The 25,880-nt window shown below is 39.9% G+C and overlaps 2 protein-coding genes across 3 annotated transcripts; both read right to left on the bottom strand.

The window, feature by feature from the left end:
- Window positions 1-101: 101 nt before the first annotated feature.
- ptpmt1 (protein tyrosine phosphatase mitochondrial 1) lies at window positions 102-9,177 on the bottom strand. Its single transcript, XM_055649388.1, has 4 exons — window positions 8,733-9,177; window positions 6,331-6,411; window positions 3,026-3,217; window positions 102-1,527 (listed from the first exon to the last, which is right to left on the bottom strand). Exons 1-4 carry the CDS (start codon window positions 8,877-8,879, stop codon window positions 1,360-1,362), a joined length of 588 nt encoding a protein of 195 aa, XP_055505363.1. The 5' UTR covers window positions 8,880-9,177; the 3' UTR covers window positions 102-1,359.
- Window positions 9,178-11,606: 2,429 nt separating this feature from the next.
- On the bottom strand, window positions 11,607-24,668 carry si:dkey-23n7.10 (SPRY domain-containing SOCS box protein 3). Of its 2 annotated transcripts, XM_055649389.1 has the most exons (5): window positions 24,422-24,636; window positions 17,240-17,424; window positions 15,358-15,489; window positions 13,849-14,039; window positions 11,607-12,567 (listed from the first exon to the last, which is right to left on the bottom strand). In XM_055649389.1, exons 2-5 carry the CDS (start codon window positions 17,415-17,417, stop codon window positions 12,373-12,375), a joined length of 696 nt encoding a protein of 231 aa, XP_055505364.1. In that variant the 5' UTR covers window positions 17,418-17,424; window positions 24,422-24,636; the 3' UTR covers window positions 11,607-12,372. The 2 variants fall into 2 exon arrangements, with proteins under 2 accessions (XP_055505364.1, XP_055505365.1); XM_055649390.1 differs by lacking the exon at window positions 17,240-17,424 and having other exon boundaries at window positions 24,422-24,668.
- Window positions 24,669-25,880: the final 1,212 nt, after the last annotated feature.

Raw genomic sequence — 25,880 nt, forward strand, 5'->3', positions numbered from 1 at the left:
AAAGTATCCAAACTTCAAACTGAGTCCCATTGGGTGACTATAAGTAAACTATAGAATTATACAATAACAGACTTTGAGGATCTGAATATTAATGCTTCTACCAAGTTGCTGGAATAAATCATTCCACAATATTGGAATACTACAACACAGGAGTGCGTATATATATTTAATATTGATTCCCAGCCATCAGACACAGAAAATATTTTTATCAAACAGGCATCCATCAAAAGCAAAAGAAGGAACATTTACAATAGTTTGGGATTACTCTAGATATGTTAATTGTAACTCCAAAGTGCCAATTAAATATTTGTTAAGACTGATGAAAGGTGCAATAATGTTTTATAACAAACTTAGATGCCTCAAATGCCTTCATATATCTTTTTCATTGATATAAGATGGTTCGAACTGGTGAGATCAAATTCCCTTGTCAGATAGTCTCACGGGAAAAGCTTTTAAATGGTCTCAACTTGATATCTAGTATAAAAACATTCCACATATACAAAGCTATTTAACTGTTGGAATAAAGATGTATTTTTTTTAATAACACTTTAAAACACTTTTTTTGCATAACACTTCCCATTTGAAAATACATTATAGAATGTTATATTCACATATATATCCAATGCTTTCAAAGAACTCTAAATGTCCACAAAAAAAATCAAAATTTCCTGCTCATACCTGCAATTTAAGAAACATCTAATTTTACCATACACAAATAACTGATGTGTAAATGTATTTATTTATCATTGTATCACAACAGTTATTTTGTACATTAATATATCAAACCTTTTTATTTTATAAAAATGTATTTGTCGGAATAATTCTGCAGTTCCAAATTCTCAACAAAAGTGCAATTTAAGCAGCCCTGTTTGGGTACATGAAATTATGGAATTAATCCCTTTCATATAACATTTACAATCATATAAATAACAAAAATATTTGGTTTATTTCAAGACTGAAGATAACAACTTGGTTTCATGAACAAACAATATGGAAAATGTATTTTTACTGGCACAAGATGATAGTGATTTTGAAACACTGCAATGTAGCAGTTACTATACAGTGTTCAGAGAGCTAGCATGGTATTTTCCCTGAAATTAACTATTTTAACATTTTAAATTATTTAGCACAATCTATAAATAGCAAACATTTCAACAAAATAAATAGTTCAAAATAGAGATAGTTTTATCAGTACATCCAGAACAAAACTTCTCCAATTATGTACAAGAGTGAACAAAGATCAATTCATGACTAAAATCCGGTGATGACCAGAACCCAGCTGTAACTCTCTTTTGTTGATTTCTATCAATAGGAATCACTTTTAGTAATTAGTGTATCAAAGGCCAGAACCAGAATGCTTTACGATTTGAAAGCAGTACTTCTTGTTTCATACAAGATATCAGGATCCTCTGAGAATATTTCACGATAATAGTTCCTCAGAATCTTAAATTGTCCACTGCGAATAATAATGCGAGGTCTGATAGATGCTAGATATTCACATGCCCTCTTTGGATTCCAGTGATGCAGCTAAAAATAAATTTGGAACAGTTATAAAAGGATTATTTTCTAAACATGATTAAATAAACTTAAAAATGCTATAGCTCAATGTATTCAATATCATTACTTTACACAAATGAATGAAAACTTAGATTGATCAAATATTTGTTATTAGAGACAAAAAATTCCATGCACTTACTCATACTAAAACAGAGGGGAATATTTGGCAGCAGAAGACAATGTTACAATTGTGCCTGAGTACTGGCTTGAAGTTGGTGGAGTTGTGGGAAACAGGAAGCTGCAGAAATCCATTTTGGATATGAAAAGGACAACCCGATATAATCGTATTTTGTTTAGCTTAGTTTTGAGATACAGCGTGGAAACAGGCCTTTTCCGATCACCGGTCCGTGCCAATCAGCGATCCCTACACATTAACACTATCCAATACCCACTAGGGACAATTATTTTACATTTACCAAGCCAATTAACCTATATACCTGTAAGTCTTTGGAGTGTGGGAGGAAACCGAAGATCTCGGAGAAAACACACGCAGGTCACGGGGAGAACGTACAAACTCTGTACAGACAGTATCTGTAGTCAGGATGGAACCCGGGTCTCCAGCATTGCATTCGCTGTAAGGCAGCAACTCTACCGCTGTGCCATCGTATGGAACGACATGGGACAGGATTGCAAAACATTTCTGCCTGGTCAAAACTATCTAACTACAGCAATTTCAAGGGACACACATTAATAAACTTAATAAAGAATAACAGTATATACTGTAGGTCACAATTGCAGCATTGTTCTGCAAATATACTATGCATTAGAATTGAAGAAATGAAAGAGTTTAATTAGAATATCAGCTTATGATCCAAATGAAAACATCCTGACAGAAATGAGAATTACAAATTCCTCCTAATATAAATAATTTTGGACATAAGAACCCAATGAATAATATGGGATGGTTGATGCATTCCATATGTTCCAACTTGCCAAAATTAGAATTAGGAGTTGAAGACTCAATCCTATGAACGAAAATGTCAAGTGTATCAATTAAAAGAATGCACCTGGCACAAGATTTTAGGTATACTCAAAAAAGCCTTACAGCCATACAAAGTAATTCTAGCAGTAGGTTTCCCAATTGATCTTTGGAAAGCTAGCCTTCATCCAGATAACCTATTCTTTGTACTACATTAAAAATATGCCATTATTTGGAGCAAAGCCAAATTTTTGCATTCAAACTTGCAATTGTAAAATTGAGATTTAGAAGCTAAACATCTTGTGCTAAGATTAAACTTAATATGGTTTAACACTGAAGTTTCACTAATTATAAACAATTAGAACGTGATATAGCAAATCTATAAAGTTGAATTGCTGATGTAACTTTGGGTAGATACCAAACTTAAAAAATTATGTTGACCCCACTGTTGTAAATCCCATGATTTTAGCATCAAACTGCCTCAGAACACAGATATAAATAAAGCTGTTGCACATTTACGGTTATAAGATTCAGCATCAGTCAACATACGTGAATTAAGTATGCTGCCACCATCGTGGCACTACGGGAGCGTCCAGCCTTGCAGTGCACATAGACACAACTTCCATTTTGGTGATATTTAGAAATGAAATCAACGCCCTTTTTGAGGTCTTCCATTTTCGGGACACCAAATATATCAATTGTGCTGAGTCTTAACTGTTCAACTCCAACTGACTTCCATTCCTGAAACAGAAACTCCACTAGGAAATGTGCAGCGTTGAAATGAAAGCATACAGACAAGCATGTGTTATTTTTTTCAATAAATGCTCCACCTTCTGTTAAATCTTAATCTCAGGGTAGAATTTCTCATTGGCTACATCTCCCAAAAGTACTGTATAAATTCTCTACATAAAATGATGACACAGTTTCAATTCACCATAACTGGCTCCAAGTTGAAACATTATTTGTCTGACATACAGTACTGGATTTGAAAAAAGAAATTCTTCCAACTAAATATTGGAATAGCTAAAAGCTTTACCTTCAGTCTACCTCACATATCCCAAACTTTCTACCCAGTGCGTCTTTCTGCCAACTATCTGAAACGTATCCAGTGTGTTTGCAACCTCATATCTGACCTAGGTTGGAGCATACATCCATAAAATCACCAAGGCTGGTAGAATCTGTGTTCTTAGATAAAGTTGCTTCCAGTCACATGACAAAGTTGCACAATATTAACATGAGTAATAAAGTTCGAACAAATTTACATTAATTGCATTAATTTACCTTGCTCTCTGTAATTGCTTACTGCAATATAGAAGTAAATTGAACAAATTTACGAAAAGCAACAACAATAAAAAAAAAATAACTGCTGCTATATAATGGCATTCCAAATGATTACTATATAGTTGCTGAATATTCTTTCATGTCAGTGAGAACATCTATGTCAGCAGAGTCAGGGGATATGGGGAGATTTCAGTAACGGGGTACTGATTGGGGATGATCAGCCATGATCACATTGAATGGCGGTGCTGGCTCGAAGCGCCAAATGGCCTATTCCTGCACCTATTGTCTATTGTCTATTGTCTAAAACAGATAAAAACAAGCACTCATGTAAACATAAGTTTACAAATACACAGGACAAGATGTTAAAAGTCCAAAGTGCCGAATATCAACTTACTCCCGATGGTGATGGGAGCCTTCTGCACTCACCTATGCTCCTCTGACGTTGAGAAAGGCTAGGTAGACATGTAATTGGGCTTATCAAGTGGGCACCTACTTTAATCGACGTTTCGCTGATTGAACCCACGGCGTCTCCAGTAGGCTCATAGGTTGCTATTTGTGTTACCATTCACTAAAATCAAGCTTGTATTGTGCATTTTTATCCTACAAGGTAATACAAAGATCATACCTTCTCTAAAACCTGGTCCTATTCAATCACAAAGACAGTAACACAAATCCCATTTGACCATATTGCTTTCAATATTTTATCTTCATTTAGCCTCTATGTCATGACATCTGACAGAAACTAGATGCTAGATAGCCGAATGGACGATATTAAAGTATGACAACTGTAAAAGTATTTAGCTCTCAGACCAAAAGAAAAATTATCAGTCAACACTGTCCTTTTAATTATTTCCCCTCAGTGTCTGCATTGACGTTTACTCTGCCAGGTTTATCCTGAGAACTCGCCTCCAATTTCTCATTGGCTACATCACCCAAAAGTACTGTATAAATTCTCTACATAAAATGATGACACACAGTTTCACTTCACCATAACTGGCTCCAAGTTGAAAAATTATTTGTCTGACATACAGTACTGGATTTGAAAAAATAAATTCTTCCAACTAAATATTGGAATAGCTAAAAGCTTTACCTTCAGTCTACATCACATATCCCAAACTTTCTACCCAGTGCGTCTTTCTGCCAACTATCTGAAATGTATCCAGTGTGTTTGCAACCTTATATCTGACCCCGGGCCTAGGTTGGACCATACATCCGTAAAATCACCAAGGCTGGTTACATAACATAGAAACATAGAAAATAGGTGCAGGAGTAGGCCATTCGACCCTTCGAGCCTGCACTGCCATTCAATATGATCATGGCTGATCATCCAACTCAGTATCCTGTACCTGCCTTCTCTCCATACCCCCTGATCCCTTTAGCCACAAGGGCCACATCTAACTCCCTCTTAAATATAGTCAATGAACTGGCCTCAACTACCTTCTGCGGGAGAGAATTCCAGAGATTCACCACTCTCTGTGTGAAACATTACTGACTCCATCTGTCTCAGTTTGCCCATCACATAAACCTTCAACGAATACCACAAAATTATTTATCGCAGCCAAATTCCCTCAACCTCCACTCAGCATAACAAGACTGTTGCCATATCTTGTCATGCCAGGTACCATTTGCCCATCCTACCTGCGCTTGAAAACCTGTACTGATACTTATATTTTAATTTTCTCACCTCAGTTTTCAAATCTCTCCATGGCCTTGCAGTTCTCTTGTAATTTTCTCCAGCCGTACAATTCCGCATGGTATACAATTCCTGAATGTACTTGCTCCAGTACTAACTGCTGTGCTGTCAGCAGTGAAAGCCCTAACATCTAGAACTCAGTCCTTAAATTCTATGGTTGAATCTTAAACCTTTACTTTCCACCTTGAAATGACCGTTAAAATATCCTTGACTAAATCTGTCCCAATATCTTATCTAGATCAACAATTTATTTTTGTGCAGGAAGAATCAGCAGATGATGATTTACACCGAAGATAGACACAAAATGCTGGAGTACCTCAGTGGGTCAGACAGCATCTTTTCTTTACTCAAAATGAAGGAACATTTTTTGGTACATTAATAAGTTATTACATTAATGAAAATAATTGTAGAATAAATCATGGTTTGTGTGTTTCCTCCACTATGGACAGTATTGGGTTTGGGTGTGTTACAGATAATGATAAATTAGCCTTCCACATACAGTACAGTAAGGTGAAAAATAAATTATGGAAGACAGTCAATATTAATGGAACTGTAGCCCAATAAGAGTTAGGATTTTCAGACAGGGAACGGAAATCAGAAATGATATCCAGAACCATTTATATTAAAGAGTAAAACTTCCACATTTGATTAAGCTCCTGTCAGTCTTTAGCCTGCAACTTACTTATGTAATTTTACATTGTGCTACCTGGAAATAACATTAAGTAGAAGCAAAATATGAAAATGACTAATGATATACAAGATTATTACTACGCTTTTGATGACAAAGGTTGAGATGATTATTTTAAGTTTGCTGTCTATTCTTGAAAATTAGAAAAATAATTTGAAAACCTATGTTACTTAGGATTTTTTTACAACTTACCTCTGTTGTGTTTACGAAGAATTTGGTTTCATAATCTTCATTCATGGTTATCACCCCACGCACATTCTCTTTTCTTACTAACTGCAAGTCCAAACACATTAAGAATTATTGAAAGACAGAGACCAGAAAAAAAATGTTTGTTTGCTTTAAAAATTGAATTATTTATTTGAATGAGTGATGTTCCAAGAATGTATAAAAATGTATAAAATCATGAGGGGAATAGATAGGGTGAATGCAAGGGTGAATGCATGGAGTCTTCTACCCAGAGTTGGGGAATTAATTACCAGAGGATATATTTTCAAAGTGAGAGACGTAAAATTTAATAGGAACCCAAGGAAAGTTTGCAAAGTTTTGCGTTTGGATTGAATAGTTTATTGCCTTGCCTTAAAGTAACCATTTCTAGTGTCCAGTATAGCATCTACTGAACTAATACTGTGGATGAAAGCTCCTAATTCATAGGTCAGCAGTATTCATTCTGCTTCTCTTAGTTCATTGAATGTTTTTGTTGCTTCTTGTGTACAAAGTGTACTAAGGTCAAGATAAGACTCAACATTTTTAAGGTACTTTAAAACTGGAAAAACACAAGCATGCTGGAAAAGTGGCAACTCTGTGCACTGCCTCAGTGCAATGTATTATTCTTGCACTACAATCATTGCACTCTTGGAGGTGGGTGTGATTGTGCTTATGTAGAGTAAGATTTTATTGAATTGTTTGCAAAACTAAGAATTTCACTGTATCTTGGTACATGTGACAATAAAGTACCATTGAACAACCAAGGGATATGTGAAAATACACAACCATATTTAAGGGTGGCACAATGGTGCAGCAGGTAGAGTTCCTGCCTCAAAGTGCCAGCAATCAGGGTTCGATCCTGACCGCGGGTGCTGTCTGTGTGGAGTTTGCACGTTCTCCATGTGACTGTGTAGGTTGGCTGCAGGTGCTTTGGATTTTCCCCACATCCCAAAGATGTACGGGTTTGTAGGTTAATTGGCCCTCTGTAAATTGCCCCTAGTGTGTAGGGAGTGGATGAGAAAATGGAATAACATCGATCAGATTAGGAAAAGGGGAGGAACAACGACTCCTAGGTGTCCTTGTAAATCAGTCACTGAAAGTAAGCATGCAGGTACAGCAGGCAGTAATGAAAGCTAATGGCATGTTGGCCTTCATAGCAATTGGATTTGAGTCTAGGAGCAAGAAGGTCCTACTGCAGTTGTACAGGGCCCTGGTGAGCCAGCACCTGGAGAATTGTTTTGGTCTCCTAATTTGAGGAAGGACATTCTTGCTATTGAGGGAGTGCAGCGTAGGTTCACCAGGTTAATTCCCGGGATGGCAGGACTGACATATTATGACAGAATGGATGGACTGGGCTTATATTCACTGGAATTTAGAAGTTTAAGAAGGGATCTTATAGAAACATATAAAATTATTAAGGGATTGGACAGGCTAGATGCAGGAAAAATGATCCTCATGTTGGGGGGGTCACAGTTTAAGACTAAAGGGTAGGCCATTTAGGACTGCAATGAGGAAGATCTTTCTCAGCCAGAAAGTCGTGAATCTGTGGAATTCTCTGCCACAGAAAGCAGTGGAAGCCAATTCACTGTATGTATTCACAGGAGACTTAGATATAGCTCTTGGGACTAAGGGAATCAAGGGATATAGTGAGAAAGCAGGAACGGGGTACTGATTCTGGATGATCAGGCTCGAAGGGCTGAATGGTCCTACTCCTGCACCCATTTTCTATGTTTCTATGCCCCCACTGCCTGACAATGTCACACCTTTTATGCCCTCGTCCTCCCTGATGGATTTGGCAAATGATTCTGTACAACAGACAAACAAGACAGGGGAGAGTTGGCAAACCTGCCTGACTCCAGACCTGATGGGGAAGTTATCTGATTCCCATCCGTTAATTTAGACTGCACTACGGTGTTGCTGAGTAGCCAACACGAGTACACATTTGTATGCTTTTGCCAAATGAAAGATCATTCGATTATAGCATGAGATCAGTATGATCTAACGCCGTCAAGAGTGTCAGATTATTTCTTGACAAGTATGAACAGAAGCTGTGTTATCCTTTCATTACCTTTCCCATCCACACTGCAATATTGCTTTCCCTTCCTTCTAGCCCGCTAGCACTTCCCACCCTCACTTCCCACCCTGCAGTCTCTCTTACTGCTTCCTCCACATGATCCCATTCCCACTTCGCCGATGTCATGTGTTGCCGATCGTGCCCTGGAAATTGTCACCACCAGCAACCCCTAGACCTCACCCCCCTTCTCCCCTCCGCCATCCACTCCCCCTACCCATGATGTACCCTCCTCGCCCTTCCATCCCCTCCCCTTTCCCCCCGCCTCTTCCTCCCCCTGCCGTCCACTTCCCCCGCAGTTACCGGGCCTCACTCCTACCTCGTCGGTGAGTGAACGGAAAGGAAGCGCCCCGATGATGACGGTCTGGTCAATCCGATCATACCAGGGGCGACCGAACATCTTGGACATGAAGACGTTGTAGCCCAAACTCGGGTAAAACACGATCCGTGCAAACAGCGCCGCCATTCTTAACTGCCGTGTCCGCTCAGCCCCGGCCCGTCACATTAGATGTCCCCCCTGCCCTGCTGGCAACATTGCCGCCCGTTCTTGCTCGAGCATCTTTGGTGCCGCCCGCCGCCGGGAAGACAGAGACCCCCCATCAGTCAGCTTCAGAGCACCTGGCGTCTGTAATAAAATAGAATATTGGAAACCCGCTGGCCCTTCAAACAGCATCTCTTGGGAGAAAAATACACTTCAAGAGGGTCTCGACCCGAAACCTCACCCATTCCTTCTCTCCGGAGATACTGCCTGATCCACTGAGTTACTCCAGCATGTCGTGTCTATGTAAACTAGCATCTGAAGTTCATTCATACACACTTCTTCTTCATCAATGCTGCTTACTTTAGAAAACTGGGAAACGTCCAGACTATTTAAAAACACACTGAAAAATACAAACCCTGGAGATACTGGATAATTTAACATGGTTGGATAATAATATAATCAGAAAAATAATATTAAGTTGGACGCACAACTTTCCCCCGCTGTATTACCTATGAAAAATGAATAGGGTAACTACTCAACGCAGGTGGAATCACAATCTGAAAGAACAACTATTATTGAGGGCTTCCTGGTGCGAATTAAGTGATTCAAAGTGCAGGCATGGCATTCGTTCCTGGCCCCTGAATGTGGCAGCGCAGGTAGGTGGGAAGTATGTTAGCAGTCGTTAGCCGAAGTAGAGAATATAAGAGCACAGAAGTTATGTACAGTACAGCTCTCTAAAGCATTGGTGAGTCCATTCCTGGAATATTATGGAGTAACTCAATGGATTAGGCAGCATTTCTGGAGAAAAGGAATAGGTGATGCTTTGGGTCGAGACCCTTCTTCAGACCCGAAGTGTCACCTTTTCCTTTTCTCCAGAGAAGCTGCCTGACCTGCTTCCCCAGGAGATGGTATGGAGGTGATTCACCAGGATATTACCTGGAATGAGGATCTCAATTATAAAGAGAGATTAGATAAGGTTGGGGTTGTTTTCCTTGGCGCAGAGAATTCTCACGTGTACACAGTTATGAGGGGCATAGATAGGATAGACAGTAATATACTTTCCCCATGACATTCTGAAGAACGGTCTCGACCCGAGAAGTCACCCATTCCTTCTCTCCAGAGATGCTGCCTGCCCGCTGAGTTACTCCAACATTTTGTGTCTATATTTCCCATGACATTGTTGTGTATAAGAGGGACAGGGTAACTCAAAAGGTTTGTGTGACAAATCACAACTTTCATTTAACATATCTGGCAATGAACACTACAGCAACCCTGAACTAGATTCTCCGTGTAGATTCTGCATTTTGTCCATGAAATGCTTCTTGCTCAGATTCCACAATACAATATTTCCTACGAACATGGTATTTAGTGTAAAATAGTCTTAAATCAAAATTTGTACAAACTAGATAAAAGTATTATTTTAATAGTGTTACTGGAATTTAGAAACAAATGACACTTTTATCAAAGACTTCATTGTGCAAGCAAATATTGTCACACATTTTAAAGATAGATCAGTAATAAAATACAACAATGTAAACACAGACTAATGTAATTTGTGTAACGTAAATAATGATGTTCCCTTTGGATTTACAGATTTAAGAGATAATTTAATAAAATGATAGCCCTTAGAAAGTATTTTGTTAAGTTTTATTTATTCTTATAACATGCCTCAAATACAAAAAAAGTAAACATTTAATTATTTCTCCATTACCAGACCATTCAAAAGAGTCAAATTCCTTTTAAAAATAAATAAATAATTCCCTCTCAGCCATTTATCTGTTTCTAAATCTTTGGTTTAAAAGGATCAAACATTACTATAATACTTACTGTTCCACTATGTTGAATTCCTGGACTCGCCATTGACTTTGTTTCACAGTTCAAGGAAGTTTAAGTGAATTGTGTTGTTTAAGAAAAGAAAATAACACTGAAGGATCCTTCAATGTTTTCAAAAATCTCCTCAGTGATTATCTCCTCAGTCATGATTGCTTTCACATGTTTTTTCTTAATAATTATTTGTGCAGTTTTTTTGTTATTGATATGGCAAATAGCATTGACTTAAAACATGTATAATGTCCCCCAGATTCCTTAAGGAGAAACTCTACCCAATCCTCTTGCCTTCCTTTCCCTTCAGTATGTTTCCTACCATATAACATTTTTTCCAAATGGAACCTGGCACCTGTCTCCATCATTGCTGCTCTTCCAACAATAGTAAACAAAATAGATATACAAAATGAGCTGAGATGACCAGCAAAATCATCTTACCAAATGCATACTTTCAATTTGCACGTTGAACTTGGAACTCATCTGTGCTCAACGGAATATAGGAATAGTATCTCCTCAGGCAAAGTTAACATAATTTTAAAGTTGTATGTTGGAGTAAAATTTTTCTGCGGAGTTTAACTTAGAACTTCTGTTTGTTTTTTGTGAATACTGTTTAACGCTTTCACGAACATGGCCATATCTTTTTTAATGACTAGCAAAAGTTATTATTATATTCTTACACTTACAATGATATTATTGAGATGGGAGATTGCAACCTTCACGTGGTCTACCGTTTCGACTAATGCAATCAACCCGACGTGCACAAACAAAAGATCAAACAGAACAAGTTGACCTACAACTTTAGGCTGTGCATGCCATACGCAAGAAGAAAATTTATATTTTTAAACATTAATATTATATAATATTACATTTTGTAAATTAAAGAATAAATATTAAAAAGTTAAAGGTTGGCTATAAAAAGCTAATAAAATAAAGGCTGAATGTATTACCTTTTCAAAATTCCACTATTTCATTGTTTGGCCAGTAAAATATTGTGACCTAACTATGCAAATTAAATTTGCAGGTTTCAGCACTCCTATTGTCTTTAAATGTCATACAGCTTATTCTGGTCCTTAGAACATATTAAATCATTTAACTCTTACTTACTTTTCCTAGTGTATCCTATAAATATATATATAATTAAAATGCTGGAACGCTGGTCCCCACCAAGTTTACTTCTTCACTTACCTTTTCTGTCATCTCTTGGATTATCGTTGCATTGCAAAAACATTAAATTATTCAGTTCTGAGTCCCAGTCTTTGGTAAAAGGCTTCCATTCTTATATTTCTCATGAAGTACTTTGAAATATATTATCTAATTCCGACTATTGATCATAAACAAATACTTCTTTGTCATTCATTGTGAACATGTCTGACATCTTTGGTTGACTGAAAGCATTAGCACATTTGAAGTCCAAAAAGAATGAAAAAATATATGGAATGCATTCTCTAACTCATGCTCCTCCAATAAACACTTTTAAATATGAATACAATCTTCTTAATTGTTTTCTAAGACAAAGTCTACATTACGACATTAACGTTTGGGGATTATATTTAGTTTTATCCCCTGTGAATTCATAGCATGTAAGTTTTGGAGGAGACTGCAGAAGCCACTTTCTCGAGCATAGTAAACTTGGTAATTACATTTTCTGCCAGACTCAGAATTCTTTAAGTTGTCTTCTGATGATTTCTGGCAATGGCAGTGTGTCTATGTGGACTTTGTCTACCAGATGTTGCAGGACTGTGTATAAACACTGTTCTTGCAATGACAGAAACCGACAGCTTCTCATCTCCAGATGAAGTTCTGTTTCTGCTGCTGTAGAACTGACAATAGGATACAGGGGTACTCCAACCTGAGAGGATTCAAAAGAAACCAGTGTATAGAAATGAAGTATTGTATTAATTATTATTAAGTATTATTATATGCCACATTAATCTCCGTTCTTAAAATATTTTACACTATTTCAGTGCGGTACATTTAAAAAAAAATGTTTGTTCATGTCAGATGCAAGAGTGATCTTCTTAACAGTCTAAGGTTTGGATGGTCTTTTTTAAATAGATTATAATCTTCAAAAGGATACACATGGTGTCTTCATATTAGTTTTCAATTAATGACAGTATCGTGTTCAGTTCTGGGCACCATGTTATAGGAAAGATATTGTCAATCTTGAAAGGGTTCAGAAAAGATTTACGAGGATGTTACCAGGACTAGAGGGTGTGAGCTATAGGGAGAGGTTGAGTAGGCTGGGTCGCTATTCCTTGAAGCGCAGGAGGATGAGGGGTGATCTTATAGAGGTACACAAAATCATGAGAGGACTAGATCGGGTAGATGCTTTGAGTCTCTTGCCCAGAGTAGGGGAATCGAGGACCAGACGGCATGGGTTCAAGGAGAAGGGGAAAATAATTAATAGGAATCCGAGGGGGCAACGTTTTCACACAAATGGTGGTGGGTGAATGGAACAAGCTGCCAGAGGAGGTAGTTGAGGCTGGGACTATCTCATCGTTTAAGAAACAGTTAGACAGGTACATGGATAGGACAGGTTTAGAGGGATATGGACCAAGCACAGGCAGGTGGGACTGGTGTAGCTGGGACATGTTGGGTGGTGTGGGCAATTTGGGCCAATGGGCCTGTTTCCACACTGTATCACTCTATGAATCTATGAACCCTGAGAAATAAGACAATACGACACATGACATGCAGCCACTACAAATAATTCCCAAATCATGGTAAAATGCAGTTTTTAAATTGTCCCCCAGATATTGCTGTGCTCCCTGAGAAAACTACACTGTGTGATTTCAATTTTCTACTCTTACTGATGCTCTCAGGCCAGTGAGATCCAGTCAACATTACGTCCAAACAGGTCAAAGTACCGATAACAAACTGACTAAACACCACGCTCTTCACACCAGACTCAAAGAGCAGGAAAAGAAAATATTATACTATTGGTTTTAACAGGATTCACAGGACCAAGAGACAATTTTAGTATCCACTGTGCCATCCAAGCACATAAAGTAATAGAAACCACTGTATATGATAAAGCTACTTTTCACCAGAGCAAGGTAATTAAAATGTCATTCTGTCACTCATAATACAAAAAACAATACTAAAATCTATGGAGGTCTGTACTAATTACCTTATTGAGGCCTGTAAATGCAACCCCCAAATTGAGTCCATTTTTATAAAAGACCATAGTACCATCATACAGATTTAAATCGACTCCTATGATCGTAGATGTCTCGTAGAATGGTTCAGTGTACTGCCTGCTTTGTCCACCATGCCAGACTGTACCTTTGTAAGATAAGCCCCAGCTTTCCAAATCCATTCCTGTGAGAAGAGTGACTTTAGGTTAAATAACAGATTAATCCAAAGACAACTTTGATCTGAATATTTCTACCAGCGTGAAGGAACAGCACTCAATATGAGCCCCATTGAAAACCAGCCCAAAAACTTATGAAATGGTTTCATCTGGACTTGCTCCGAGGCTTCTTTACTTCTTTGCAATGTAGATTATTATGGAAATAAAAAGTAAACCACAGATCTAAGAATGATAAAAAAATTAGAGCAGTGTCTAAGTGACATGAAATATAGAAGAAAAAAAAATTTCAGCAATGAAACTGGTAAATAGATCAGGAATTTTTCTGAAGAAGGGTCTTGACCCGAAACGCCACCCATTCCATCTCTCCAGAGATGCTGCCTGTCCCACTGAGTTACTCCATCATTTTGTCTACCCAGGAATTTATACCCATTTACTTAAATTTAATTCCCATTCCAAACTTTATTGGACGTGGATAATTTTGCTATTTGATTTATAGGTCAATCATCAAGATGGGAGTAAATGAATGCCTCAACAAGCTTATAATATCCCAAAGAAGAAATAAAAACATCTGTTTTTGTGTTGATATAACTATAAGAACATACCATGTTTTATATAGTGAGTATTTTTGAGCTACAGTGAGACATTGATAGTTTTGCAGTGAGATCACAGCGTAGGTGACTGGATAAGAAAGTTGTACCTGTTAAAGCATAACTTTGATATACAACAGTTCCAGATTATTTACAGATATTGTAAGTTGTTAACAGATGTAGAATTCTCAAACAGCCAGTCACATATGTTTATCATTTTATTTGCAATCATGAGTAGCCTCAAATGTGAAAGGTGGAATTTCAGCTGCAATGCTCAATGTGTAAGTGAAAGAAAGTGAAAGAGAAGCGCTGTGGAAGCAAGATTTGGTCAACACATTTTCTAAAACAAGAGACAAAGAAGAAATCAGTGATGGTAACCAATATAAAAGCAACAAATAGAAACTCTGTAGTGTGGACCAGAACTTCCTGGAAGAGATCATAAACTTGAAACATAAACTCTGGCTCTCCCTCTATACATATTGTCAAATAAATATTGTCTCTTTTATCGTTAAGGTTTCCAGCATCTGCCTTTACTTTCCGGATGACTTTATCACTTTATGAGCACTTGATAGATTGTTCCATGGATAAGCCTCTGAATCTCTCCTGGATGGGGCCACTAGGGTGCAGCAGAAGTCAAAAGATTATTTGGCAATGACAAATAATGCTAATAAAGCAAGGCCAACTTTAAAATATTATGATATATTGAACAGATAATTACATATTTACAGAAGATACTCACCTAACATGTTTCTAAATTGATAATTCCCAAGATGTAGCAGAGCTTGTTTTGTCCCAGCACCCACCATCACAGAAGTACCATAGGGGGGTTCAAGAAACTTCACTTCCCAATAATGCTCTCCATGGATGAAACCTATAGAAACAACATCATGATGAAGTAAAAGGAGCATTTAATCATTTTAGTCACTATTGACCATTGTATTAAACATACATAGGGTGGATGTGGAGAGGATGTTTCCAGTAGTGGGAGAGTCTAGGACCAGAGGGCACAGCCTTAGAATAAAAATGTTCCTTTAGAATGGAGATAATGAATTTCTTTAGCCAGGGAGTGGTGAATTTGTGGAATTCATTGCCACAGATGGATATGTCGGCTCAATCATTGTGTATTTTTAAAACTGAGATTGATAGGTGCTTGATCAGTAAGGGCTTCAAAGGTTATGCGGAGAAGGCAGAAGAATGGGGTGAAGAGGGGAAAATAGATCAGCCATGATTGAATGGCGGAGCAAACTCAATGGGCCAAATAGCCTGATTCTGGTCCTATGTCTTATGATCTAATGGTACACTTCCACACAATGTGCAAAATTCTATGTCAATTAAAAAAAAGCTGTCGATGCTGAAAATCTGAAATAGAAACATAAAATTTGAGAAACCTGCAGCTGATTAGGCAGCAACTGCGGGAACAAAATTCGGGAAATGTGTATATCCCTCAATGTGTGGTTTCAATTGACCATTAATAATCTGCTTTAAAACATGTCAACATCGCTCTTGCAACAGGAAAGCAAGACTTTAAAGAAAGGAATGCTATTCGTTCGTGGTTTTCTATATTTGGTTTTGGAGGATACAATTACTGCAAAATTGGAAGGCCGGCTGGACAGAGAAAACAGAATATAAAATGTGCAGGAAGGAACTGCAGATGCTGGTTTACATCGAAGATGGACCCAAATTGCTGGAGTTGCGCAGTGGATCAGACAGCATCTCTGGAGAAATGGAATGGGTGTGTTTCGGGTCGAGACACTTCTTTAGTCTCAAGGAAGGGTTCGACCCGAATCATCACCTATTCCTTTCCTCCAGATATCCTGCCTGACCTGGTGAGGTACTCCAGCTTTTAGTGCCTATCTTCAGAATATAAAATGGACCAGGCCTGCTGGAAAAAATGATGGTTACAATGACTGGAGAGAATTAATAATAATTAATGAACAAATAATCTGACAAACATTATTTGTGAGAACATTGACATAAGGTCAGCACATGGAATATGATGAATAAGGATGTTTAACAATGTTAACTGAGTCAGAAAAGAAATGTTATCCAAGGTCAACACTTACGTAATATTTCTAAATTACCCTGGGAAGGTGAGACAGCCAATTATTTGCATTGAATTCACCTGGTGGCGTGTTTTTTTATGTTTTAATTTTTAAGTTACGTTTTAAGACAAATGTGACTGAATTCCTAATCAATGGTGATTGCTCGCTGGTTGAACAACCAAATTTCAGAATAACTAGAGGGGCTTTTTTTTCCCCTGGATGAGAAAGTGATTTCTATACAACCTCCTGATGCCTTTTTGAATTTTTACATATACAGTACCAACTATTGATTTTTTTTCCATTTTAATTAAAGGAAAATGATGGTATTTAACTCTAACCCTTACGATCATGTCCATAAAAAAACCAAATCTGTTTCACATACTGGAAAGGTTTGCTGTAGCAAGTGGAATTTGAAAGGCACTGGATGGCTCCAGATTTAGGAAGAGGGCCCTAGAGTTAGGGAGTTGATCACCATTGATGTTCTAGATGTGTTAAATGAAACACCTTATAGTGTACATGAAATAAAGCTTCATTTAGTCTTGTGTTAATTTGGACCAAAGAACAAAAATATGAAGTCACCTTTGGTTCCTCTCACTCCAGCTGTACCTTCACTTTGCACGATGGGATCAATATGGAAGTAAACAGCTCTCCGACAAGGAGAAAGTTGCACTGCTGGTGACTTGGCATGAACGTCCCATACCCAATGTTCCTCAACAAAACCACTTGTGATGGACTGAGGTAAACAGGGAAACTGCATTGTCAATCTAATGGCATAACCAGAAACAGATTATAATAAGGATCTATTTTTACCATCAATTAAGAAATATCTTCATTCAAAGGTAATCTTTGGTTTAAAATATCTCCATAAATTTGCCCCATTCTATAAATACGTCAGGTTCCATAACTCTTGTAAAATTGATGCACTTCAAATTCTGGCCTCTTTAGTTTCTTTGAATATTAATGATTGATTGCTGTACCATGAGTTGTCAAAGTCCTAAACTCAGTTTACAGTTCTGTTGTCTCTCTATCTCTCTTCTTTAAGACGCACCTTAAAACTTACCTTTGGCCAAATTTTTGATCACTTCCCTCTTATATCTCACCTCTTACTGTCAACTGGGGATTATCATCTACTGGAAGCTGAGCTAGATTAGCCATATTCACATTGTGACCACAAAAACAACGATGAATCCAGCCATGAGTAACTAACCTCCAAGCTCACGTAGCCTGTCCACCATCTGCAAGGCTCATGTCAAGAGAGTGATAGAATAACCCCCCACTTGCCAGGATGAGTGCAGCTTCAAGAGAAGTCAAGAAACTCGACTCCATACAGGGCACAGCAACTCATTTGATAAATATTCCATTTACAACCATTCACTCACCCCACCACCAATGCACAGTGGCAGCAGTTTGTACCAACTACAGGATGTATTGCAGCAACACACCCAGTCTCCTTAGACAGCATCTTCCAAACCCATTACCTTTACAGGAAAGAAGGACAGAGCAGCAAATGCAGCGGAACACCAACACCTAGAAGTTTCCCTCCAAGCAATGTATATTCTAATAGGGAAATATATCACAATTCCTTTACTGTCATAGAACATGGAACAGTACAGCACAGGACTAAAACTTCGACCCTCAATGTTCGTGCCGAACATGATGCCAAGTTAAACTGATCTCATCTACCCGCACATGACCCATATCCCTCAATTCCCTGCATTTCTATGTGCCTATGTAAAGCCTCTTAAACGCCACGATCATATCTGTCTCCCCCACCACCCTCGGCAATGCATTCCGGGGCCCCACTACTCTCTGTGTAAAAACTTTGGCCAGCACATCGCCATTAAACTTTCCCCCTTCGCTAATAGTTATGCCCTCTATTTAGTTTAGTTCAGAGATACAGTGTGGAAACAGGACCTTCAGCCCACTAAGACCAGCAATCCCCATACACTAGCACTATCCTACACACGAGGGATAATTTACAGTCTTTACCAAAGCCAATTAACCTACAAGCTTGTACATCTTTGGGAGGAAACCAGAGCACCCGGAGTAAACCTACGTAGTCCCAGGAAGAAAGTACAAACTCTGTACAGACAACAATCATAGTCAGGATCAAACCCAGGTTTGCGGGACTGTAAGGCAGCAGCTCTACCGCTGCACCACCATGCCACCCACTAGTGTTCGAAATCTCCATCCTGAGAACAAGGTTTTGACTGTCTACCCTATCTATGCCTCTCATAAATTTATATCCTTCTATCGTCTATTCAACTTCTATTATGGGGAGAAGGCAGGCACGGGTTATTGATTGGGGACGATCAGCCATGATCGCAATGAATGGGGGTGCTGGCTCGAACGGCCGAATGGCCTCCTCATGCACCTATTTTCTATGTTTAAGTCTCTCCTCAACCTCCAACAAAATCCTGGGACAAAATCTTGGAACGGCCTCTCTAACAGCTTTATGAGTGTGTGCACACCTCAAAGACTGCAATGGTTCATGAAGGCAACTCATTCTCAAGGGCAACCAAAGCTGCAAAATTAAATGTTGGCTCAGTGTGTGAAGCCCAGATCCTTTAAATGAATAAAGCGGGATGTTCAGCTTAACTTTATTTGTTCACTATCCTGTGAAATGCCATGGGATGTTTTCATTATACTGAAGGTGCTTTATTATTGATGTTGCCATTCCAAGTTACCCAGAAGTAGCCACACAGTGCAGAACAGATGTTAGAATGTTGTATTGAGATGGCCTGGCCAGTCCCTCCCTTAACAAATTTGAGTGAAAGATTGTTGCTTAACCAACATTCCAGGCATCTCTACTGATATTTTATCTGTTGCTAGTCAACATATGATTAGACATAATTAATTTCACAATTTACCATGATGAAATTGGAAATTATGGTGTCTGAACTACAAAGGCTAGGGATAATATAATTTGATACTATAGTTTGTTGGAAAACTTTAACTTTTCTAGAGCTTGGTATGAAGAAATTAGAAAATCTCTCAATCTTCACAAATAATAAATACAAATCTACAAGAAGTTTACACGCTCAAATTGCTCTTGGATGACCAATAAATAACAGAAAATATCTGTGATCAGTTTACAAAATGTGGGATACTGATTCCCTATTTAGCATTCACAGACCATTTTTCTTAAAAATACAAGGATTTGGGGTTGTGAACCAGTATACAAAGAAATAGTGTTCTTTCATTTTTTCTTGAATTACTGACAAAGCCCTCCCACATTTCACCCAAGGTTTGTTCAGTTGGTAGGTTTTGAAGAATGGCACATTCTCACCTGCAACTCTTCTATATAATGAATACCAGATGATATACTGAAGGAAAATACACATGATTCTTTCTCCATCCTCTCCCAAAGATAATAACAGGAATTCTAAAATAACAATCAGAACTCTGTCTGAGATCAGATCACTGAACAGTAATAGGATTGATCCATAATCCTCCTTGAACTAAATAATTAAATTCTGCACTTCTCGATGAACTGATGATTATTTGCTTCAGTTTTAAGATTGTTGGAAGTGACGTGCCATACAGCAGTGAGGAAGATTGAGAGGAATGTGGGACCAAGCAAGTATTTGCTTGTTCCCAGCTTGTGGCGGGATTGGGTCTGTACTGGATCTGTTGATTAGGATTAAAGTTTGCATGTCAAATGAGGAAATGGAACCCATTTCTGAGAATTGGCAAAGGTGATTCCTCTCAGGTGACAAAGCCAAAAGGTTTTATGAGTTCATAAAAAGGCTGTATACAGTGGGTGATGCTTCTCTTATCATTTTGATCTGGATTTGTTGCATAGTGAACATTATTCCCATTGTGCTTTTTGATGGGGGGGGAATCCACAGACAGCAACAAAGCAATGGTGCTCTCTGCGGACCTTAAAGAAAGCTGCCTTTCCAGCATTCCCTCTGGCTGCAGTCTTTACACCTTCAGCTGCTCCTATAGATCTCCCAAGTCTTGCAGCCTTTAAGTCATCAGGCTTGATGACAACAATCTTATTCACACAAGCACCAAACCAGGAAGGGTAAACTATAAACTTTAACTCATACGTTAAACATTTTTGATCACTAACTAATATGTGAGGCAGACTTTTAAGACTGAAATTAAAGTATCATGAAAAATTTTGTTAAAGATAAAAATATATACTTTTTGTATTCCCAAATATTTTGAAATATTTGTGGATGAATATTGGATGCAATTTTAAGTAGGCCTTATTGAGAGCATTGAGTGCAATTCTAGGCACCAAATTACCAAAAGGATGAGAGGGTTCAGAGGAGATTTTCAAAGATGTTGCCAAGCATGTAAACGTTTAATTAAGAGTGGAGACTGGTTAGGTTTGTGTTATGTTATTTAGAGTCAATCAAAATGCTTTTCTATGAGGTCTGGAAGACCAGAATCGAAAAGACCATTTTCCTTAGCATAGGCTAATATGCAAGATATATTTAAGGTAATAGGCATGAGAATTAGACGACAGTTAAGGTAGTTAGAGGAGAGTAAATAAACACCCATTCCTTCTATACAGAGATGCTGCCTGTCCCACTGAGTTACTCCAGCATTTTGTGTCTATCTTTGGTGTAAACCAGCATCTGCAGTTCCTTCCTACCCTAAACCCAATGCCCATTGGTGAAACCTCCTTTATATAAGCAACCACCTGGATTAATATTTGATGCGCTATAACCTACAAAGCTAAATACCCAAAAAACAGACACCTTCCTGCCCATTGAAATTCAGTATTTTATTCTCTACATTTTGTATCAATTCAATACAAAATGTAGACAAATGTAGTAGGAGCATCATAGTGGCACAGCTGGTAGAGCTACTGCCCCTACGTGCCAGAGACCAGGGTTCAATCCAGACCTCGGATGCTGTCTGTGTGCAGTTTGCACAATCTCCCTGTGACCATGTGAGTTTCTACCAGGTGCTTCCACACCCTAAAGACGCGCAGGTTGGTAGGTTAATTGGCTTCTGTAAATGGCCCCTGGTGTGTAGGGAGTGGATGCAAAAGTGGGATTAAACAGAATGAGTGTGAATGGGTGATCGATGGCCGGTGTGGACTCAGTGGCTGAAGGGTCAGTTTCCATACTGCATCTCTAAACTAAAACTAAGAAATTGAGGGATCCTCAAGTGTTCATATCTACAGATAGGTGAAGACAGCAGGGCATGTGGGTCAGGGGTTACATAGAAACATAGAAAATAGGTGCAGGAGTAGGCCATTCGGCCCTTCGAGCCTGCACCGCCATTCGATATGATCATGGCTGATCATCCAACTCAGTGTCCCATCCCTGCCCTCGCTCCATAGCCCCTGATCCCTTTAGCCACAAGGGCCACATCTAACTTACTCTTAAATATAGCGAATGAACTGGCCTCAACTACCTTCTGTGGCAGAGAATTCCACAGATTCACCACTCTCTGTGTAAAAATGATTTTCTCATCTCGGTCCTAAAAGACTTCCCTCTTATCCTTAAACTGTGACCCCTAGTTCTGGACTTCCCCAACATCGGGAATAATCTTCCTGCATCTAGCCTGTCCAACCCCTTAAGAATTTTGTAAGTTTCTATAAGATCCCCCCTCAATCTTCTAAATTCTAGCGAGTACAAGCTAAGTCTATCCAGTCTTTCTTCATATGAAAGTCCTGCCATCCCAGGAATCAGTCTGGTGAACCTTCTCTGTACTCCCTCTATGGCAAGAATGCCTTTCCTCAGATTAGGAGACCAAAACTGTACGCAATACTCCAGGTGTGGTCTCACCAAGACCCTGTACATCTGCAGTACAACCTCCCTGCTCTTATACTCAAATCCTTTTGCTATGAATGCTAACATACCATCACACAAAGGGACACAACCATAAAGGGTTAGGATTGTACATGAAAAAGCTGCCTTAATTAGTTGCAGCAAAGAATACCACAGCATAGAGTTCATGTCAGATCTACATTAAGCATCAATGGGACACTGCTAGAGTATTGTGTACAGTTCTGGTCATCACACAAAGGGATACCACCCTAAAGGGTATGGAGGAGATGATGTTTTCAGCCCTGGAGCAATAATGATTGTAGGTTGAGGCTGTTTTCTATGGAACAGCACAGGCTAAGAAGAGATTTAACTGCAAATAAAGTTATGAAATGTGTACACAATTATGTACACAAGAAGAATGACCAGTTTGGCTTAGGAAGAGCGTGATAACAAGGAGCCAAATAATTAAATTAGATGAATTACAAAGAGCTGGGGGAAATAATTTCATTAATGGAGGACATTCTCTAACTGCTGTCTGTAACTCGAGGCAAAACCCGTCACCCAAAAAGCACTTTATCCCATGAGACTGTGAAACCATGAGCCATTCCGGTGGGCGGCGCGACTCTGGTCAGTAGCGGCCTCTGCAGTCTGTCCGCGTTTTATTATTTTCTGTCTGTGTTTTTATGTAGTTTTTTGTTATTTTTTGTTGGGGTGTGTGTGTGTGGGGGGGGGGGGGGGGGGGGGGGGGGGGGGTGGGGGGGGGGGGGGGAAACTTTTTAAATCTCTCCCTGCACGGGAGACCCGACCTTTTCTCGTCGGGTTTCCGTTGTCGTTGGGGCCGCAACGAGGAGCGGCCTCCAACAGGAAGAGACCGGGGACTCTGGTGCTACGACTCACCGTCGCCGTCGCGGGGCTGGCCGAGTCCGGAGCGGGTGGAGCGGTGGAGGAGCTGCTGCTGCTGCTGCTGCTGCGGCCCGACCGGAGAGTCGGAGGCTCCAACGGCAGGTCTGTGGACGGCGGCACCGGGAGCCCGCGGCTCCCTGGAGGGAGACCGCTTTTCAGGGCTCTCGCAACGGCGACTTCCCCCGCCCGAGTTGCGGGGTCGAAGAGCTCCTGGAGCGGGGCCTACATCACTGCCCCGCGTGGCTTGGAATGGCCGCGGGACTCTGCGAGCGCACACCGGGGGCTCTAACACCAAGACCCGGTGTGCGACCTCGCACCACCCGGCGTGGCTTTAATGGCCGCGGGACAATCGCCATCGCCAGCCGGGGGCTTTGACTTTGACATGGGGGGGGGGGAGTGCAGTGGAGAGATAAGTTTATTTGGCCTTCCATCACAGCGATGTGATGGATGTTTATGTAAATTATGTTGTGTCTTGGGTCTATGTGTTTGTAATGTATGGCTGCAGAAACGGCATTTCGTTTGGACCTCGAGGGGTCCAAATGACAATTAAATGCATCTTGTATCTTGTATCTTGTATTAATGCAAAACCTGCACAGAAAAGGTTAAAAAAACGCTTTCTGCACCATTAATTTAAATGATTTTGCAATTCAAACCCACGACCTTCAGAGTTACGACTGTGACCTGTACTTGCCGTAGGAAAGTTCCTGAAATCATTTGGGCAATAATTCCTGACTGGCACAAGTCCAGGAACCACAGTAAACGACACGAGGACGTAGAGCAGGGAGAATGCCGAGGATATCTGCACGTAACCGAAGATGGTGGTTATCTGCCAGAGGTGACACAGAGTTGGGTGGGAAATATGCAGTTGTATATCTACATGAAAGGGTGGCTGGGAGGATTAGAGTCTTGTGGTGTCTTGTAGATACATGGAACTGCACATGGTGGTTTCCCGTGCTCCCGAGATGTGGTCAGCGTTTGCATCACGGGTCTGTGGAAATTATTAGAGCGTGGCTGGAAACAACAACTAGACTATTAACTGCGAGATCTGATTCACTTGCAATTACCCATTCCTCTCTAACCTACTGCACTTACCCACACCTCTCCTTTCATTTCCCACACTTACCCACACCTCTCGCTTTAACCCCTCTCCAGTCTGATCGTTCTTTACTAGAAGTGGAAGGAGTTGTAAACACGCGGCTCTGGCTAACTGGCTCAGCTCCCTCGGTCATTGGCTGGGGTCAGTAACTAAACCCGCCTTTAAATTTAACATCTCCTTATCGTAGGGTGTTGTTTGTTAGCGGACGGCGAGGGTAGTGCAATACGCTTGGCTGCGGGTCTCACTCCGGGCTGAGCACATCGCGTCTGAAGAAGGGTCTCAACCCGAAATGTTACCTATCCCTTTTTCTCCAAAAGATACTGCCTGGTCAACCATGATCATATTGAATGGCGGTGCTGGCTCGAAGTGCCGAATGGCTGACTCCTGCACCTATGTGTCTATGCTGCCTACAGTAACACGTCAGAACAGTGACAAAGTGCGTAACTCAACCTGCCAGGCAGCTCCTGGGGAACATAGAGGTGACCTTTAGACGGCTCAAGTCAGGAATGTATGATGTCAATTTTCGCTGAGTAACACGTCAGAAGCTCAGGGGGAAATGACAAAGTGCTGGAGTCAAACCTGCCAGGCTCCCAACTTTTTGTTTCTACATCAATCGCTGAGCCTGTCAGTGTGTTTAATCTCTGTCCCACGCAGGCTGGTGGTGTTGCATTCCTCAATGCTTACCATTCCTTAGAATTAAATATTGTAGCTTAGAGTTGTGCATTGCAAGATTAAAGACTCTTAAAAGTTCTTGTTTCAATGTGGCGGTTCACGATTCAATACAATTTGAAACTGAACTGGAGTAGCCATCTACATTATGTGGCTACAGTAGCACGTCAGAAGCTCAGGGGGGAAATGACAAAGTGCTGGAGTAACTCAACCTGCCAGGCAGTATCCCTGGAGAACATAGATAGGTGACCTTTAGAAGGCTCAAGTCATGAATGTGTTGAAATATTCTCCACGTGCCTGCATGTGTGCAATTTCAACTTAAGAAGCTCCACATAGCAACCTACAGTATTATAGAGGCAACCCATCCGCAACCATTCACTTAACCCACTACTACCATACCCCTCCAAACCTATCCTATCCATGTACCAGTCCAAATGTATTTTAAATGTTGTTATAGTACCTATATCAACTACCTCCTCTGGCATCTCGTTTCATACAGTATACCCACCACCCTGTGTGTGAAAAAGCTGCCCCTCAGGGTCCTATTAAATCTTTCCCCTCTCATCTTAAACCTGTGTCCTCTGGTTCTTGATTACCGTACTCTGAGTAAAAGACTGTGCATTCACCCTATCTATCCCCCTCATTACGTTATATACCTCTATAAGATTACCTCTCAGCCTCCTGCGCTCCAAGGAATTAAGTCCAAGCCTGCGTAATCTCGCCCTATGGCTAAGGCCCTTAAGTTCTGGCAGCATCCTTATGAATCTTCTCTATGCTCTTTCTTGCTTAACATGACCCTTCCTATAGCAGGGTGACC

This window comes from Leucoraja erinacea, chromosome 18 (genome assembly GCF_028641065.1).
Source record: "Leucoraja erinacea ecotype New England chromosome 18, Leri_hhj_1, whole genome shotgun sequence".
Taxonomy (NCBI): Eukaryota; Metazoa; Chordata; class Chondrichthyes; order Rajiformes; family Rajidae; genus Leucoraja; species Leucoraja erinaceus.